This window comes from Chiloscyllium punctatum, chromosome 8, assembly GCF_047496795.1.
Source record: "Chiloscyllium punctatum isolate Juve2018m chromosome 8, sChiPun1.3, whole genome shotgun sequence".
NCBI lineage: Eukaryota > Metazoa > Chordata > Chondrichthyes > Orectolobiformes > Hemiscylliidae > Chiloscyllium > Chiloscyllium punctatum.
The window spans coordinates 56,704,341-56,718,728 of NC_092746.1; the positions used below are offsets into that span (position 1 = coordinate 56,704,341).

Here is a 14,388-nt window from a genome sequence, read left to right on the forward strand (position 1 = left end):
TTAATACTAAATAGTAAACATGGCTTTGTCAAAGGCAGGTCATGTCTGACAAATTTAATGACGTTCTTTGACAAGGTGACACAGGCAGTGGATAAGGGCAGTGCTGTGGATGTTGTTTATTTGGACTTTCAGAAAGCATTTGATAAGGTGCCACATAATAGATTGATTTGCAAATTAGAAAGTTTTGGTATTTATAGGTCCTTGGCAGCTTGGATTAGAAGTTGACTAAAAGATAGGAAACAGATGGGCTTTGAATAGGCATTTCTCAGATTGGAGAGGAATTGAAAGTGATATTTTCTCAGGATTGATGTCGAGATCCTTTTTTTTCTGATTTATATAAATTATTTGGAGATTGGTGCTGAAATCAAAATCTCCAATTTAGCAGATGGCACTAAGTCACTAATAGTGAATTGTGAGGATGAAACTGGGTGACTTTAGAGGGACATTGACAAGTTGCCCAAATATGCAGACACCTGACATATGCATTTCCTTCTATATTGTAAAATTATACAATGCTATGATACTAAGTTACTTGCAAGACACTTGCAAACTTTTAAACTGTCTAGTTTTCACCCTCTGCCTATCATCAAACCTCGAAGTTGATTACCGATTTATTCGATCACCCCTTCGATTTAATCATTGGTAAACTTATTCAGAGTAAAATACATTTTCCTCCACACTCAATGCCTTTGTCATCTTTGCTCCCTCTTTGCATGTTTATTTCATCACTGATCATATGGTCTAAACACTTCAAGTGCTCTAGTTTTTCTCTCCAATGTCAAACCTCTGAACACTGCAAAATCATGCTTGAATATGCAGATGATGGTCCCCATTTTTTGCACTCACTTCTGTGATCTTCTACCATGTCAGTCTATCCTCACCTACATGTGCAAGAAGCTTTTGCATTTTGGTCAATGAGTTTGAGATCATCTGTCATACTGCTGCATATCCATGACCACCAAATCAAGGTTCCTCTAAATGAATGCTATTCCCATGCTTAATGCTGCATCTTTAACTCAATTTTTCCTTCTTTCCTTCCCTCATGTCCTCTTATAAGCTCATTGTTCACAAAATTGAAACTTCACCAAGTAAACACCAAGAAGCCTGAAGCCATTACCTATAACCCTGCTACAAAAAACTTTGCTCTCCATTGATTCCATTTTCCTCTCTGGTTAGTGTCTCAGGCTGATCAAGACTGTTTGCAACCTCAGTGACTTATTTCATCTTGAACTAAACTCCTGACTCAAAATTCCATCTGCAACAAAAAACCCATTTTCATATCTGTAACATTCCATCCCTTCCCTGCCTCTGTTGCTGAAAATCACATCTATGATACATAACAGATATCTGATAAATTTCATGTTTGTAAACCGTAAGATTCAGGACATTGCAAATTCTTGGAAAACTACAGCATACTACTAATGAGCACACACTTGGAACACTTTCAACGTGCTTTAAAACTTAAACTCAGATATCTGCAAAGTAAATTAAATGACTTTTCAAATGAAAAGCCCGAGTTTGTTAAAACTTTGAAATAAACAACAAAATAACTCTTCAGCTTAAATCACTGGAATGATTGCACTATTGCACTTAAAAGATATTTCCTTCATTTTATAAATATATTATTTACATTACAAATTTATGCAAGATATACTTTCAAAATCAGGTGACCAGTTAAGATATCAATGTGTCATAAATATGTCAAAGACATTTCAAGTATCAGACAAAAAGGTACTTGCCACTGGATGTTTGAAGAATTCATATTTGGCATAGTTTTTTCTGAATAAAAATTTACTTTCATTTCCTATTATCCATGTGGATTGTACTTGTACGACTAGTTCATGGTCTTCCAAACATCTTTCTGTAAAAAAGCATTGAGAATTTGTGTGATAAATTTCCCTGCTGAGTAAGACAAGAGATATCACAGAATTTTAAAGGTGTTGTAAATAATAGATATTATATTAATATTCAACCTTGCAGAATGGCAGATTTCAGAGTAGTTTAAACAACTTCTGTTAAATGTTATCCTCCATGACATTGGAATCATATAAATACTTTGCTATTCATGTTAGAAAAAAAGAATATATTTTGTATGTTTGAACTTAGTAGTTTCTTCAAATGATATTACGAAATAATGAGGGAATGAACCAAAAGTTAGATATATTCAGCAACTCCTCATTTAGCATTCCTAATGTGTACCTAATAAATGAACAGTTAAACAAAAATAATTTTCCCTCAAGAAAACAAATAATAAAGATGAGCTCTGTTCATGACCTGCATTGTTTCCATTAAAACTATTGGCTGCCTTGAACCTAATTGGTACAAGGATTCTACTCCCAACTCAAATGAAACTAAAATACTACAAGATGCTGGAGATCTGAAATGTAAACAGGTCTGGCAGCATCTGTGGCCAGAAGTGGTACCATTTCAAGCCCAATGAGCTTGACAACTAATTGAACTCTAAACATGAACCGTTTCTTTCTCTTCACAGATGCTGCCAGATCTACTAGGTTTCCACAGCACTGTTTTACTCCTGCTCCCAACACTGACTCACCACTTCCCTCCCTGATCCTCACACTTGCCACATTCCTGTCAGAATGTACTATAAACAGGAGATATCTTTGTAGTTAAGTTTTAAAACATTTTAAAGGATTGAGTTAAGAGCATCAACAATCTTGTATTTTGAACAACAGAATTTCAGCTGGTGGCAGACAAATATCTGTGAAGACACATTAATGAGAATGCAAGATAAATACATTCCTCAATGAACTTCAATCAGGTTATCATCACCACAAAGAGAAGTTAGTCAATTCACGAAAAATATTTTAAAAAGTGAAAGTTTTGTGCAAGAATGTATATTGCTATGCACGCTACAGTGAGCAAATGAAAGAGAAAAGGTGAACTTTTGAAAAAGCCAAACTACTTCTAATGTTGCCTTGATATTGCACCTCTCATCTCTAAAAACACCCTAAAAATGATTCAGTTACAGAATTTCTTTAGACTATTTTGAAGACAAATACAGTGGCCTACAGCTGGCTGTACATACATCAATTACAGCAAATAAATTAAATAACTAATCCATAGATGGTAATGGATAAGGGATGAAAGCTATTCAGAAAACCAAGGTGATTCTTAGTTCTTCTCTTACATACCCACATAAGATCCCAATAATATTTCATGCAAAGGATAATATTTCCAGTAATCCAGTACATTCTCAAAAAGACAGAATGCTCACAGCCTGAAGTGGGATAGTAACACAGCATTTCCAACGAGACTTACAAATGCATGATATCATGCCATTCAGCATTTAATGTAGCTTTTGTGCAATTCAACAATTTCTCTCAGCACAACCAGTTTAACCTGTTGAGCAAACCTGTACCGTAAGGTATTTGTTCTGTATGTTCAATATTACACCTTCACAGATCATCTCAGCTGCTAAACAATGAAGGCAGATGTGCCCTCAACCAAGGTGACACTTGTGTACAGTGAAGTTCTGACCAAACTTTTACAATTTGCCAGTTTCTCAGCTATCTGCCATTATAACTCACCTTGCTTCCCTTATTCCCTTTGACTGTAAATTTATTTGTTCAATTTGAATTTTTAAGTTTTCAATATTCATCATTTTTCTCACTGCTGTTCTGCTTCACTTTTCTTTCCCTTGTTTTCCAAGAATTTATCTTAAGTGCAAATGATTCCTGACAATTTGAAGAAAACATGCAACATTTTGAACAAGAAATGATATTCTTCACAAACCTCCAAAAATTTGACGTATCTATAAATTTTGTCAAGATCATAGACGTGACTATTCTGTATTCTATACTAACGAGGGCTCCTCATCTAGATGAGAACAAAGTAGTAATTTACTTCAATCTTCAGAATATGACTCACATCATCAAAATATTTATTAAAAAAATGTCACTTCAAACATAATTTGTATTAATTTCACATTGGTTATTCACCAGAGCCTTGTTACTACCAAAGTAAAGCACTGAACAGGACTGGTCAAACTCAACAATTTGTGCAACTCTTGAGTTTTGAAGTACACAGGCAGTCAAATTAATGAGATATTTTTTCCCCACACATCATCAATAGGCTAAAATGTATTAAAAATTATTTATACGGTAATTCCTGAAGTATGGTCAGAACATTTTAAGAAAGGAATGCTGCACATTTCTAAATTAGGTGGAATATAGTATTAAAACTGTGACTTAAGAAAATATATTTGGAATCAGTAATGATACCTGATGATACCTTGAGAAAGTATTCAAGAGCCACAAGAGATATCTATGAAGTACTTTAAAGATGTTTTATGCTGCATACCTCCATATTTTCTTTTTACCTTAAACTGTAATAATAGTAAATAATAATTATGATAAAACTTGAAAGAGTCAACTGGTAGCATCAGTTGAGGTTCACTGACAAAAATATTTTGAAGTTTTTCATCTGATACTTATTAGATTCACAATTCACAAGAAATACCAATGTAAAGGGAAAGCAGCAGTTCATACTGTTTGAGTAGAGAGTGATAATTGTTTGCAAGTGGACACTGATTGATAGAGGAATTGCCATAGAGAATGTGCTAGTGAGAAGTCGACAGGCGGCTGCCAAGCTTTGCTTAAGTTTTAACTGGGCACATTGACTGGTCCATTTATCAGGGTTATACTTTGACCATTGGATAGCTTTCACTTGTTTTGTTGACAACCATTTACTGTATATTATGCAAAGTCATGCTTGTTCCTAGAAAGTACTCAGTCTACCTCCAGTTACCCTGGAAAGGCCAGGTATCTCAAAATCAAGCAACAGTTGAAGATAACCATTTCACATTGCTATTATGCAGTAGCAACATGATGGTGTTTGCTACTCCCAGAATGCTGCGGTCAAGCCAACAGGTCATTTTGCTGGGTGCATAAATGGATAATGTGGAATACAAATTTCAGTGCCCGAGAGATAACAGGAATGTAGTGTGTGTATCCAAAGCCTTGAGGACCATATTAAGCAGCATGTCCCTTCAGCTGTTGACAACAAGCAAGGTACTTGCTATATTCAAAGAGTCTGTGCTGGCTCAACTCAAAACAGTATCCAACAGTAAATGTAATTCCTCAATTAAACAGTATTTGCTAGACAATCTTAATCATGCCCAGAAATATGCTGATAATCAATTTTTCTGTTGGACTTGCAGTATGACACACTTGTCCACACTGAAAATGTTACATTAATGTCATTTAATATGAATGTACTTAGGAAACAGAATGAATATGTTCACACATTGCGCTTGCTTCAACTCAATAAAATAGGTGATAACCACTCTCTGCTTCAAGCCTTTACCAGGGTCAGTCAACATGGGTTAACTTTAGCAAAGCTAGTCAGTCATCATCCAACTGGTGCATTTTTCAAGGCAACACTTCTATCAATCAGAATCCATTTGCTAACCAATCAGGATTCTGTTCTCATGTAGTGTAAAACATTGTTTTCCCTTGATACGTGTATTTCTTGTGAAAGGCTCTGACCAGTATAAAATTGATCTGAAAAGTGTAAATGAAAGAAATCTACAAAATATGCTTTTTCAGCAACAGTCCAACTTAAAATAGTAAACCAAAGCTTGTCCTTCCCCATAAGTGATCTAACTCTGAACACAGCTTGATGTACTAATCTTGTAAACCAGGTAAAAGGTAGCATGTAATGTAACTCGTGCATCAATAATGCATTCAAATCCTGCTAACTCAGTGAAATAGTTGAAAACTAATATCAAAATACAGTGGAACCTCGATTATCCGAATACCAATTATCCAAAGGAGATCGCGAGGTCCCAATAGAAACATTACATCAAAGACGTGTTTCTAACGGTGATCACGTTTTTTGTTTACAGTAATTAAACAGACACCGTCTTCAAATGACTGACCTCTCGCCCTCTCTCTCCCCACACTTTCCCTGGTGTTCTACACAGAAGTGTACTCTAAACCCACACCCCCCCTTCCCCAGATAATCTGACCAACATTGCCCTGTACAGAAGAGGTGGAACCTGTCAAAAAGGTGTAGTAAAAAGTGCGCGCACGCGCTATTTGGAGACTTGCCCCACAAGGCAGCAATCCGGCTGCCCTGGAGCGACGGCAGTGCTGAACGGGGATGGGGGCGCAGGAGCAGTGTTGAACGGGGATGGGTGGTGGGGCAGTGTTGGATAGGGATGGGGGAGCGGGGGAAGCGCTGGATGTGGATTGGGGTGGGGGGGGGGGCACGAGGACAGTGCTGGACGGGGATGGGTGGGCCGGAGGAGTGTTGGGGCGGGAGATCGTGCGCTGTGCTGTTGCAGTTTCCTGAATGGGGAACAGACTTTAAAAACTCTGAGTCCCAGGGGAAAGACATTTCATCAATTAAGCAAATAATCGATTATCTGAATGAAATAGTGCCCACTTATCACATTCAGATAATCAAGGTTCCCCTGTAAATGAAAAAAGTGCAAAAAGTTATCAAAAATATAAGTTGTAATGCATTTTATGAAAATAATGACTTCAACCCTCACTTTTACAATATATTGAACCTGAAGCAACATATTTTTCAAGTTTCATTCCTGCTGTTCTTCTTACCAGCATCTATAAATATTTAACTACAAACACATTTAAAAAAATGTATGTAGCCATGACTGATGAGTAGTTTATGTAAGCTTACTTTTCCAAGCTAAATGATAAAAATGAGTGATGGTCATTCGATTAATTTTGCATCTTATGCCGTTCTTACCGAGACCTAGATGTGGGTGATGTTCAATTAATGACCAATTATTGTCGTCAACACAATGACATTTGTATATCAACAGTTGGCAGACATCTCTGGCAGTCATGTCAGATGGAAGTTCAATTGCCTTACTTGTTCCATCTTCGCTAAAAACTTTAATGATCTACCGAAAAAAGAGAAACAACTGATTTTTATCCAATAAAGAGTTTAAGGAAGATACATTGCATTATTTAAAATACTGGACACAGTTAGTACAATAATTAAGTTATTTAATGAAAGAACTATAAAATTACCAAATCTCCATCAATCAAACCTTTAAAACTAATTTCTTATTATTATTTAAGTTATTCAAAGCCACATGATTTACAACTGCAGGTAATACTTCCCCCGTGCAAATATTTCAAACATTAATCATTCTGTTGTAAATTTTAATGCGTTTAAAACACAGTCAATTGTGGAAAATTAATCAGTTCTACAGTAATAATTTCATTTCTGTCACTCCTTCCCCTGACATTTCAACTGAAAGAAGCCATTGAGTGCTCATATGAACTGTAGTTAAGACAGGCCTGTTAATATCATCAGCTCACACCAACAAAGACACATGACTAACATCAGAATATGAAGGAAATCTTTAGGGTAATTTGCTGTGAATATCTTACCTCAGTTTGGAAAAAATAGCAGTTAGGAGAACAGGATGGCATTTTAAAATTAAGCCTGCTGCTTTATCTAGAGTTCTTTGTCTCTTGCAAACCCTTTCAGTAATGTAGCACACTCAGGATGTTATAATGTATCAAAGGATTACTGAACCTGTCATACATACTCCCAAGAACTGACTAGTGTTGCAAGAGATTACATTACTCTAGGGTGTGTACATGATTCGGTGAGCTCTACAAAGGGTTAGTACACACAGTCAGTTAGCTAGTGAATCAAACGATGTGTGCTGACCAATCAGAGTAACCTTTTCTGGCTGATGTAATCAGTTCCCACACAGATCATTACAGTGCTCCAATTTACTTTGCCATTCTAGTCAATTTGAGAATGTGTTTCAAGAGGAATCATATATGATGTCATGAAAAATTTCAGACATATTAACAAACACAAAACAGTTCAGAAATCTGGATACAAGTAAACACAACATTTATAATCTACCTTATTTGCCAACTTTACCCACACAATGGGAAGCTTTGTAGTAACTGATGTAACTTAAAACAATTTAAGCATTGCATTTGTGCAGTACCATCGGGTTTAGTCACCTGTAGCAATGACTGATTCTGGGTTGCTAGCAGTTGCAAATAATTGATTTACATCCTCTACAGAACCAATATAAAATTACACGTTTTTCTACTTTTAAGCAGTGACTGCACATAAGATGCAGCCTCATTTTAACATTTTCCAATGTAGCCCTTCCTGATCTAGTATTAGAATATTGGAAATGAAGAATCTATTGTTGAAGCTGGCTTATTAAAACTGTGAGATGTATTTGCTATCAATGAATAAATACAACAGTAGAGATTTAAAATGACCCAAAGGAGCTGAAAATAACGATGTATGAGCAAATTTGCAACTCTGTTTGAGTTTTCCCCAATTTCAAGGAAAGGTCTGTAAAGTCAAATTCAAAATCATTGCTGGACTAAACAAGTAGACAGAGATTCAAATGACATGAACCAAGAGCCAGAGAGGCAACAGTAAACGATTGGACACTTCATATTTTCTGTCACTAACAAATAGCAATTGGATGATGCAATAAATATATCTTCTGAAGGGAAAGCCTGATCTGTTCACATTGGTCCTTCCTAGAAATTTTCAAAGACAAGCTGTCCAAGATCACTGTGAAGTTGTCAGTGAAAGATCAATGCATACTATTTTCTTTTGAAACATTAAGCAATTTAAGTGCACAATCCCTACAATTTTTTTGTTTATCTGAGATTAGTCAGTAGAACTGTATTCCTCCAGTCTGTGTATCACACAGTCTACCATTATCATCAAGCCAGAGATCAAACCTTGGTCCAATGAGAAGCATAGAAGAGCTTGTAGGCATAGCTGTTACCAATAAGCTACAATATAGGCAACAGGTAAAGTCATCATAGCTTCAGAGGACTGCAGGACTGTTCTCTCATTCGAGAGAATGACTGAGGATGGTTTAACCTGAGGGTCACCACACTTCAGGTGACAGAGGAGATTGAGAAGGTGAGATCTTCACAGTGACCCCAGTTGGAACAGTAATGTCACCTGTGCTGTTGGCATCACTCGACATCGTAGACCACCTTCCTAGTCAACTGAGCTAAGTGACCCCAGTACAAACTGCATACATGCTATACAACAAGAACAAAACACACACAAACAGAAGTTGTTGAGAAAAGCTCAACATTCTGGCAGCAGCTGTGAAGAGAAATCAAATTTAGTGTTTCGGGTCTAGTGATCCTTCCTCAGGACTGGTCGGTTAGGAAAATGTTAGTTTATATGCAGCAGATAGGCTCGGAGAGGATGCAAGGAGTAAACAACAGGTAGGGATACAGCCCAAAGAGAGAGATAAGAACAGCTGGTCAGAGAAAGGAGTCGATAATGATCTGGGCTAGGGGAATGAGTAACTGATAATGGAGACTGTTAGTGGCTAACAACAGATAGTATATAATGGCAGACAATGTGATAAAAAGGCCTGGTGTGCGTGGTGAGGGGGTCTAGGACATGGGGGAATTCAAGTCCTAAAATTATTGAACTCGATATTGCATCCAGAGGGCTGCAGGGTACCTAAGTGGAAAAAAAGGTGCTGTTTTGCCAGTTTGGGCTGAGCTTCACTGGAGCACTGCAGTAAGCCCGAGACAGATGTCGGCCAGGGAACAGGGTGGTGTGTTAAACTGGCAGGCAACTGGAAGCTCAGGGTCTTCTTTGCAGGCAGAACTTAGATGTTCTGCAAAGCGATTACCAAGTCTATGTTTCATACCGACATCTTCCCAATTACCATCAGTTCTGAGGAAGGATCACTGGCCCTAAAATGTTAACTCTGATTCCTCTTCACAGATGCTGCCAGACCTACTGAGCTTTTCCAGCAACTTCTGTTTTTGTTTCTGATTTACAGCATCCAAAGTTCTTTTGGCTTTTATTAAGAACACACCAAATGTTTCTACAAATAATGCATCAGTTTAAAGATCTGCAGTCCAATCACATTCAATTGTGAATTGTGGTGGACAATTACATTTCCAACAAGATGGCAAGAATCTTCCTATCCACAATGATGGCAGATCCTAGACAAAGGGAAATGGCTTGAACATTTACAACAATTTTCAACCAGAAGTGGAAGTTCCTCTTCCCAAGGTCACAAACATCAAAGATGCCAATCTTCAGCCAATGCGTTTTACTTCACACAGTTTCAATATATGACAGGGTACACGATAAACAACAAAAGATATGTCCCTTTCAGTTGAGTGCAAGAGTCCGAAGGTGCTGAAGACTTATGCTGAATAATTAACTGTATGTTGCAGTTGTAATGGAACAGCGTTGCTAAGCATTAGCATCTTTTTGACCAAGTCCAAAATTGTTTTGGGATGTCCTGTTTACAAAACACAGGACAACAAATCTGTAACAATGAATTATTGCCCTATCAGTCTTCTCTTAATCATCAGTAAAGAGATGGAAGGTGTTGTTGACAGTTCTATTGAGTATGATTTATTCAAATAACCTGAACATTGATGATTGTTTTGGTTTCTGGCAGGATAAAAACATAAGAAATAGAAGCAAGAGTTGGCCATTCCTCCCGTCAAGCTTGCCCTTCCATTCTATAAAGTTGATATGCCCCAGGCTTCAAATTCTCTTCCATACCAGCTTCTTGTAGCCCTCAACTCAATGATATTTCAATAATCTCCCACCACCTTTAATGGTTTTAGTGATCTAGCCTCGACGACTGAGGTACGGAATTTCAAACTTTCGTTACTCTCAGAAGAAATTTCAGTGCATCTCTGATTTAAACGAGTGTCCTCTTATTATTTAATATGTCCCCTAATTTAAGATCCCCTCCACTAGTGGGAGTAGCTTCTCAAATGTACTCTGTTAAGCCCCTCAGAATCTTTTACATTTCAAGAAGATCATTTCTTATTTGTCTAAACTCCACTAATAAAGATCTAACCAGTTTAACTGTGCTTAATAAGTAAAGCCTTTCACCTTAAAAGTAAGCTTTCTCTATCCCAACTGTCTCCAATGCCTGGAGATCCTTACTTAGATATGGAGTCCAAACCTGTACACAGAACTCCAACATCACTATTGTGGTATAAACTTGTAACAACTGTAATAATTTAACAGGTTTTTAAACTCCAAATTCCATTTGCCTTAATTACTTGCTGCACCTGCAACTAACTTGTGTTTCACACACAAGAAAATCCTCTCTCCTGCACATTTTTGGGAGTTTCTCCCCCATTTAAATAGTAGCTTACCTTTTGATGTTTCCTGCCAAAGTGATTTTTCCTCACACTTGCCTACGTCAAATTCCATCCACCAACTTTTTGCCCACTCACTTAACTATCAATATTCCCTTCCACATTTTCATTACAGCATACTCGCCCAAACATTTTGTACCATCAGCAAAATAGATTGGATAGATTGCACTCTGTACCTTCCCCCAAATCATTAATACATAAAATAAACAATTGAAGCCCAATGACTGAGCCTTGTGGTTCTCCACTAGTTATGCCTTTCCAACTTGAAAAAGACCCATTAATCTCAATTCTGTGTCTTTTGTCTTTATGAAATGTTTTATGGAAATCCAAATACATCTAGTTGCCCTTTATCAACTCTCTTTGGTTTATTTTCAAAGAACTCAAGGAAAATCGTCAAACATGATTGCTGTTGTGTCATGGGTCCTTATTGAAACCGGTGATTCTGGAAAAGTTCCATGGAATACTATGCTTTTAGTTCTTTAGGTTTAGATCTAGTTTTAGATCGGTTGGATCCACATTTCAATCTAATTTTTATTCAAACACAGGTAAACGAACTAAACTGCAGAGTTGAGGTGAGAAAGATAACAGGAGATGACATTAAACAGACTTTTCAGATTAAATCCAGTGTGGTTGTGACATACTGATCACCTCAAATCGCAGAATGTCTTTGGAGGAATTCTTCAAGGCAGGTCAAGGTTTCCTTCAATGTTTCAATGGCATTCCCTCAACCAAGTCAAATTGACCCTGTCTATTGGAGATTACAATGTTCTGCATCATTTGTAGTTCAAAAACTTACACACCCCACATACAACCATGATAATATTCAGGCTTGGGCTCATAGTAGTAAAGTAACATTTATACAATACAAGTGTTTGGCAACAATTTTCTCTAACAGGAAATTCCTCCCCTTCCATTTGACATTCAACAGCATTAATATCACAAAATTCCTCACCATCAACATTTGGGAGATTATGATGGACTAGGAACTTATCTAGGAGCACAAATTTAGCAGAGATGAACTCACTTTCTCCCCAAAGTCTTTTAACACCAGTTTTTTTTTAAATGAGAAAGGAATGATAAAATCAGTCAAAACCCTGGACATTTCCATCTAACAGTGCTGTAGTACAACATATACCACATGACTGCATTAGTTCACAGACAGCACATGATCACTTGCATTAAAGTAATTATGGATGGGTAATAACTGTTGGTCTTATAATGACATGCACATTCCATGAATGGTTAAAAGAAGATAGAAAGCTGAAAAACTTCTTTGTGATAGATGATAATAGCATCAAATATACACATAGACAACTTCAGTGAAATGATCACTAAATTTAGATTTATGCTACTATTACATAAATATAAAGTAAACAGGAAAGGTATCAAAACAGTCAATTATTAATTGCCTTACCAAATGTTGAAAAATGTTGAATGCAAAGGCGATTTTTTTTTAAACTGAAAGATCTGTGAATGCTGGAAATCAGAAACAAAAAAAAAGCTGAGCAGGCCTGGCAGCATCTGTGTTGAGAAATCAGAGTTAATGTTCAGGTCCAGTGAGCCTTCTCAGAAGGGTCTTTTTTAATTTTTCTGTATTTTCGACTGAGCACTGAAATGGCAAAACCTTTGTTTTAATAATGCAGGATTACTGCACATTTTAAAAGCATGTTGCCAGACATTCATTACAAGGTACTCCAGGATGGAGGATGGGAAAAATTCTGGCCGTAACAGCTGCTCCTTTTTTGAGGTATTTTAGGTGTTGGAGGTGATTTCCTTGAATTCCAGAAGAAGTAATTACTGTTTTATATGCTGTTGCATTGTTTTCTCCAAAGTCCCAAAACAACAGCACTTTTAAAAGGGAGAGGAATAGACACAGGAAGCACAAGGTGAGGCCAGTGCAGGAGTGGGGGAGGGAGAGAGAGAGAAAAAAAAAACCCACATTGCTAACTGACAGAGCAGTGAACTTGCACAATAAATGCCCTTGCTGTTTGAATTCATGTATCGCTGGACAGAGTGTGCCTGGGAAAATTAACAAATGGTGAAATTCACAACTGATCTTGAAGGAACCTGTTTGGGAGAGGTCACAGCACAGAAACAGGTAAGTGGACATTTTAAGCATGACCTTACAGTAAGTCTGCTGTAGTGAGCAGAGTGGGTCCTTCCTTGATTATATGTTTTATTGAGATATGTCTCTTGATTGAACATAAAATATAAGCCATAAGTATTAATTTAACCTGGAGCAGTGTTTTGTAGAGGAATAAGATAGTGCTATTTTCTGGATCTGTAGATTGAAAGAAACAAAAATGGCCTTAAGTAGAGTGATATGCTCTTCTTGTCGGATGTGGGAGATTAGGGAGAGTTTAAGGGTCACTGAGGATTATATCTGCAATAAATGCTGTTGGTTGCAAATCCTATCAGATCGAATGGATCGATTAGAAAGACAGTTAGAGACAATGAGGAATTTATAAGAGCAAGGGGATGCGATGGATGGCAGTTATAGGAAGGGGGAAAAGTCACTGATACAGTCACATAGATGGGTTAACTTCAGGAAAGGTAAGAGAGGTAAGCAGTTTGTGCAAAAGTCTTCTGTGACTATCCCCATTTCAAAAAAGTATGCGGTTTTGGAAAATGTAGGGGTTGATGGATTCTCAGGGAAACGTAGCATGAACAGCCAAGTTTCGGCTATTGAGACTGGCTCAAATGCAATAAGGGACACTTCAGGTTCCAAGAGATCTATTGTGTTAGGGTACTCTCCAGTCCAAGGTACAGACAGACGTTGCCGTGGCCAGCAGCAAAAAAAAATCAGAATATTGCTTCCCTGGTGCCAGGATCAAGGATGTCTCAGAGAGTGTGCAGAATGTTCTCAAGGGGGAAGAGGGGCCAGCAGGAGGTCACAGCACATGTTGGTACCAATGACATAGGAAGGGAAAAGGTTGAGATTCTGAAGGGACATTACAGAGTTAGGCAGGAATTTAAAAGGAGGTCCTAGAGAGTAGGAATATCGAGATTATTACCAGTGCTACGAGCTAGTGAGGGCAGGAATATGAGGATAGAGCAGATGAATGCATGGCTGAGGAGCTGGTGTATGGGAGAGGGATTCACATTTTTGGATCATTGGAAGCTGGTTTAGGGTAGAAGTGACCTGTATAAGAAGGACAGATTGCACCTAAATTGGAAGGGGACTAATATACTGGCAGGGAGATTTGCTAGAGCTGCTCGGGAGGATTTAAACTAG

At 37.5% G+C, this 14,388-nt stretch overlaps 1 protein-coding gene across 6 annotated transcripts in view; it reads right to left on the reverse strand.

Annotated features, from left to right (window-relative positions):
• Positions 1-14,388, reverse strand: part of grb10b (growth factor receptor-bound protein 10b) — a 184,299-nt gene that overhangs the window by 59,273 nt on the left and 110,638 nt on the right. For all 6 annotated transcript variants that reach the window (XM_072575629.1, XM_072575631.1, XM_072575630.1 and 3 more), the window contains 2 exons: positions 6,733-6,889; positions 1,740-1,861 (listed from right to left, as the gene is read on the reverse strand). In XM_072575629.1, coding sequence (XP_072431730.1) covers positions 1,740-1,861; positions 6,733-6,889 — 279 coding nt within the window. The remainder of the gene's footprint in view (positions 1-1,739; positions 1,862-6,732; positions 6,890-14,388) is intronic.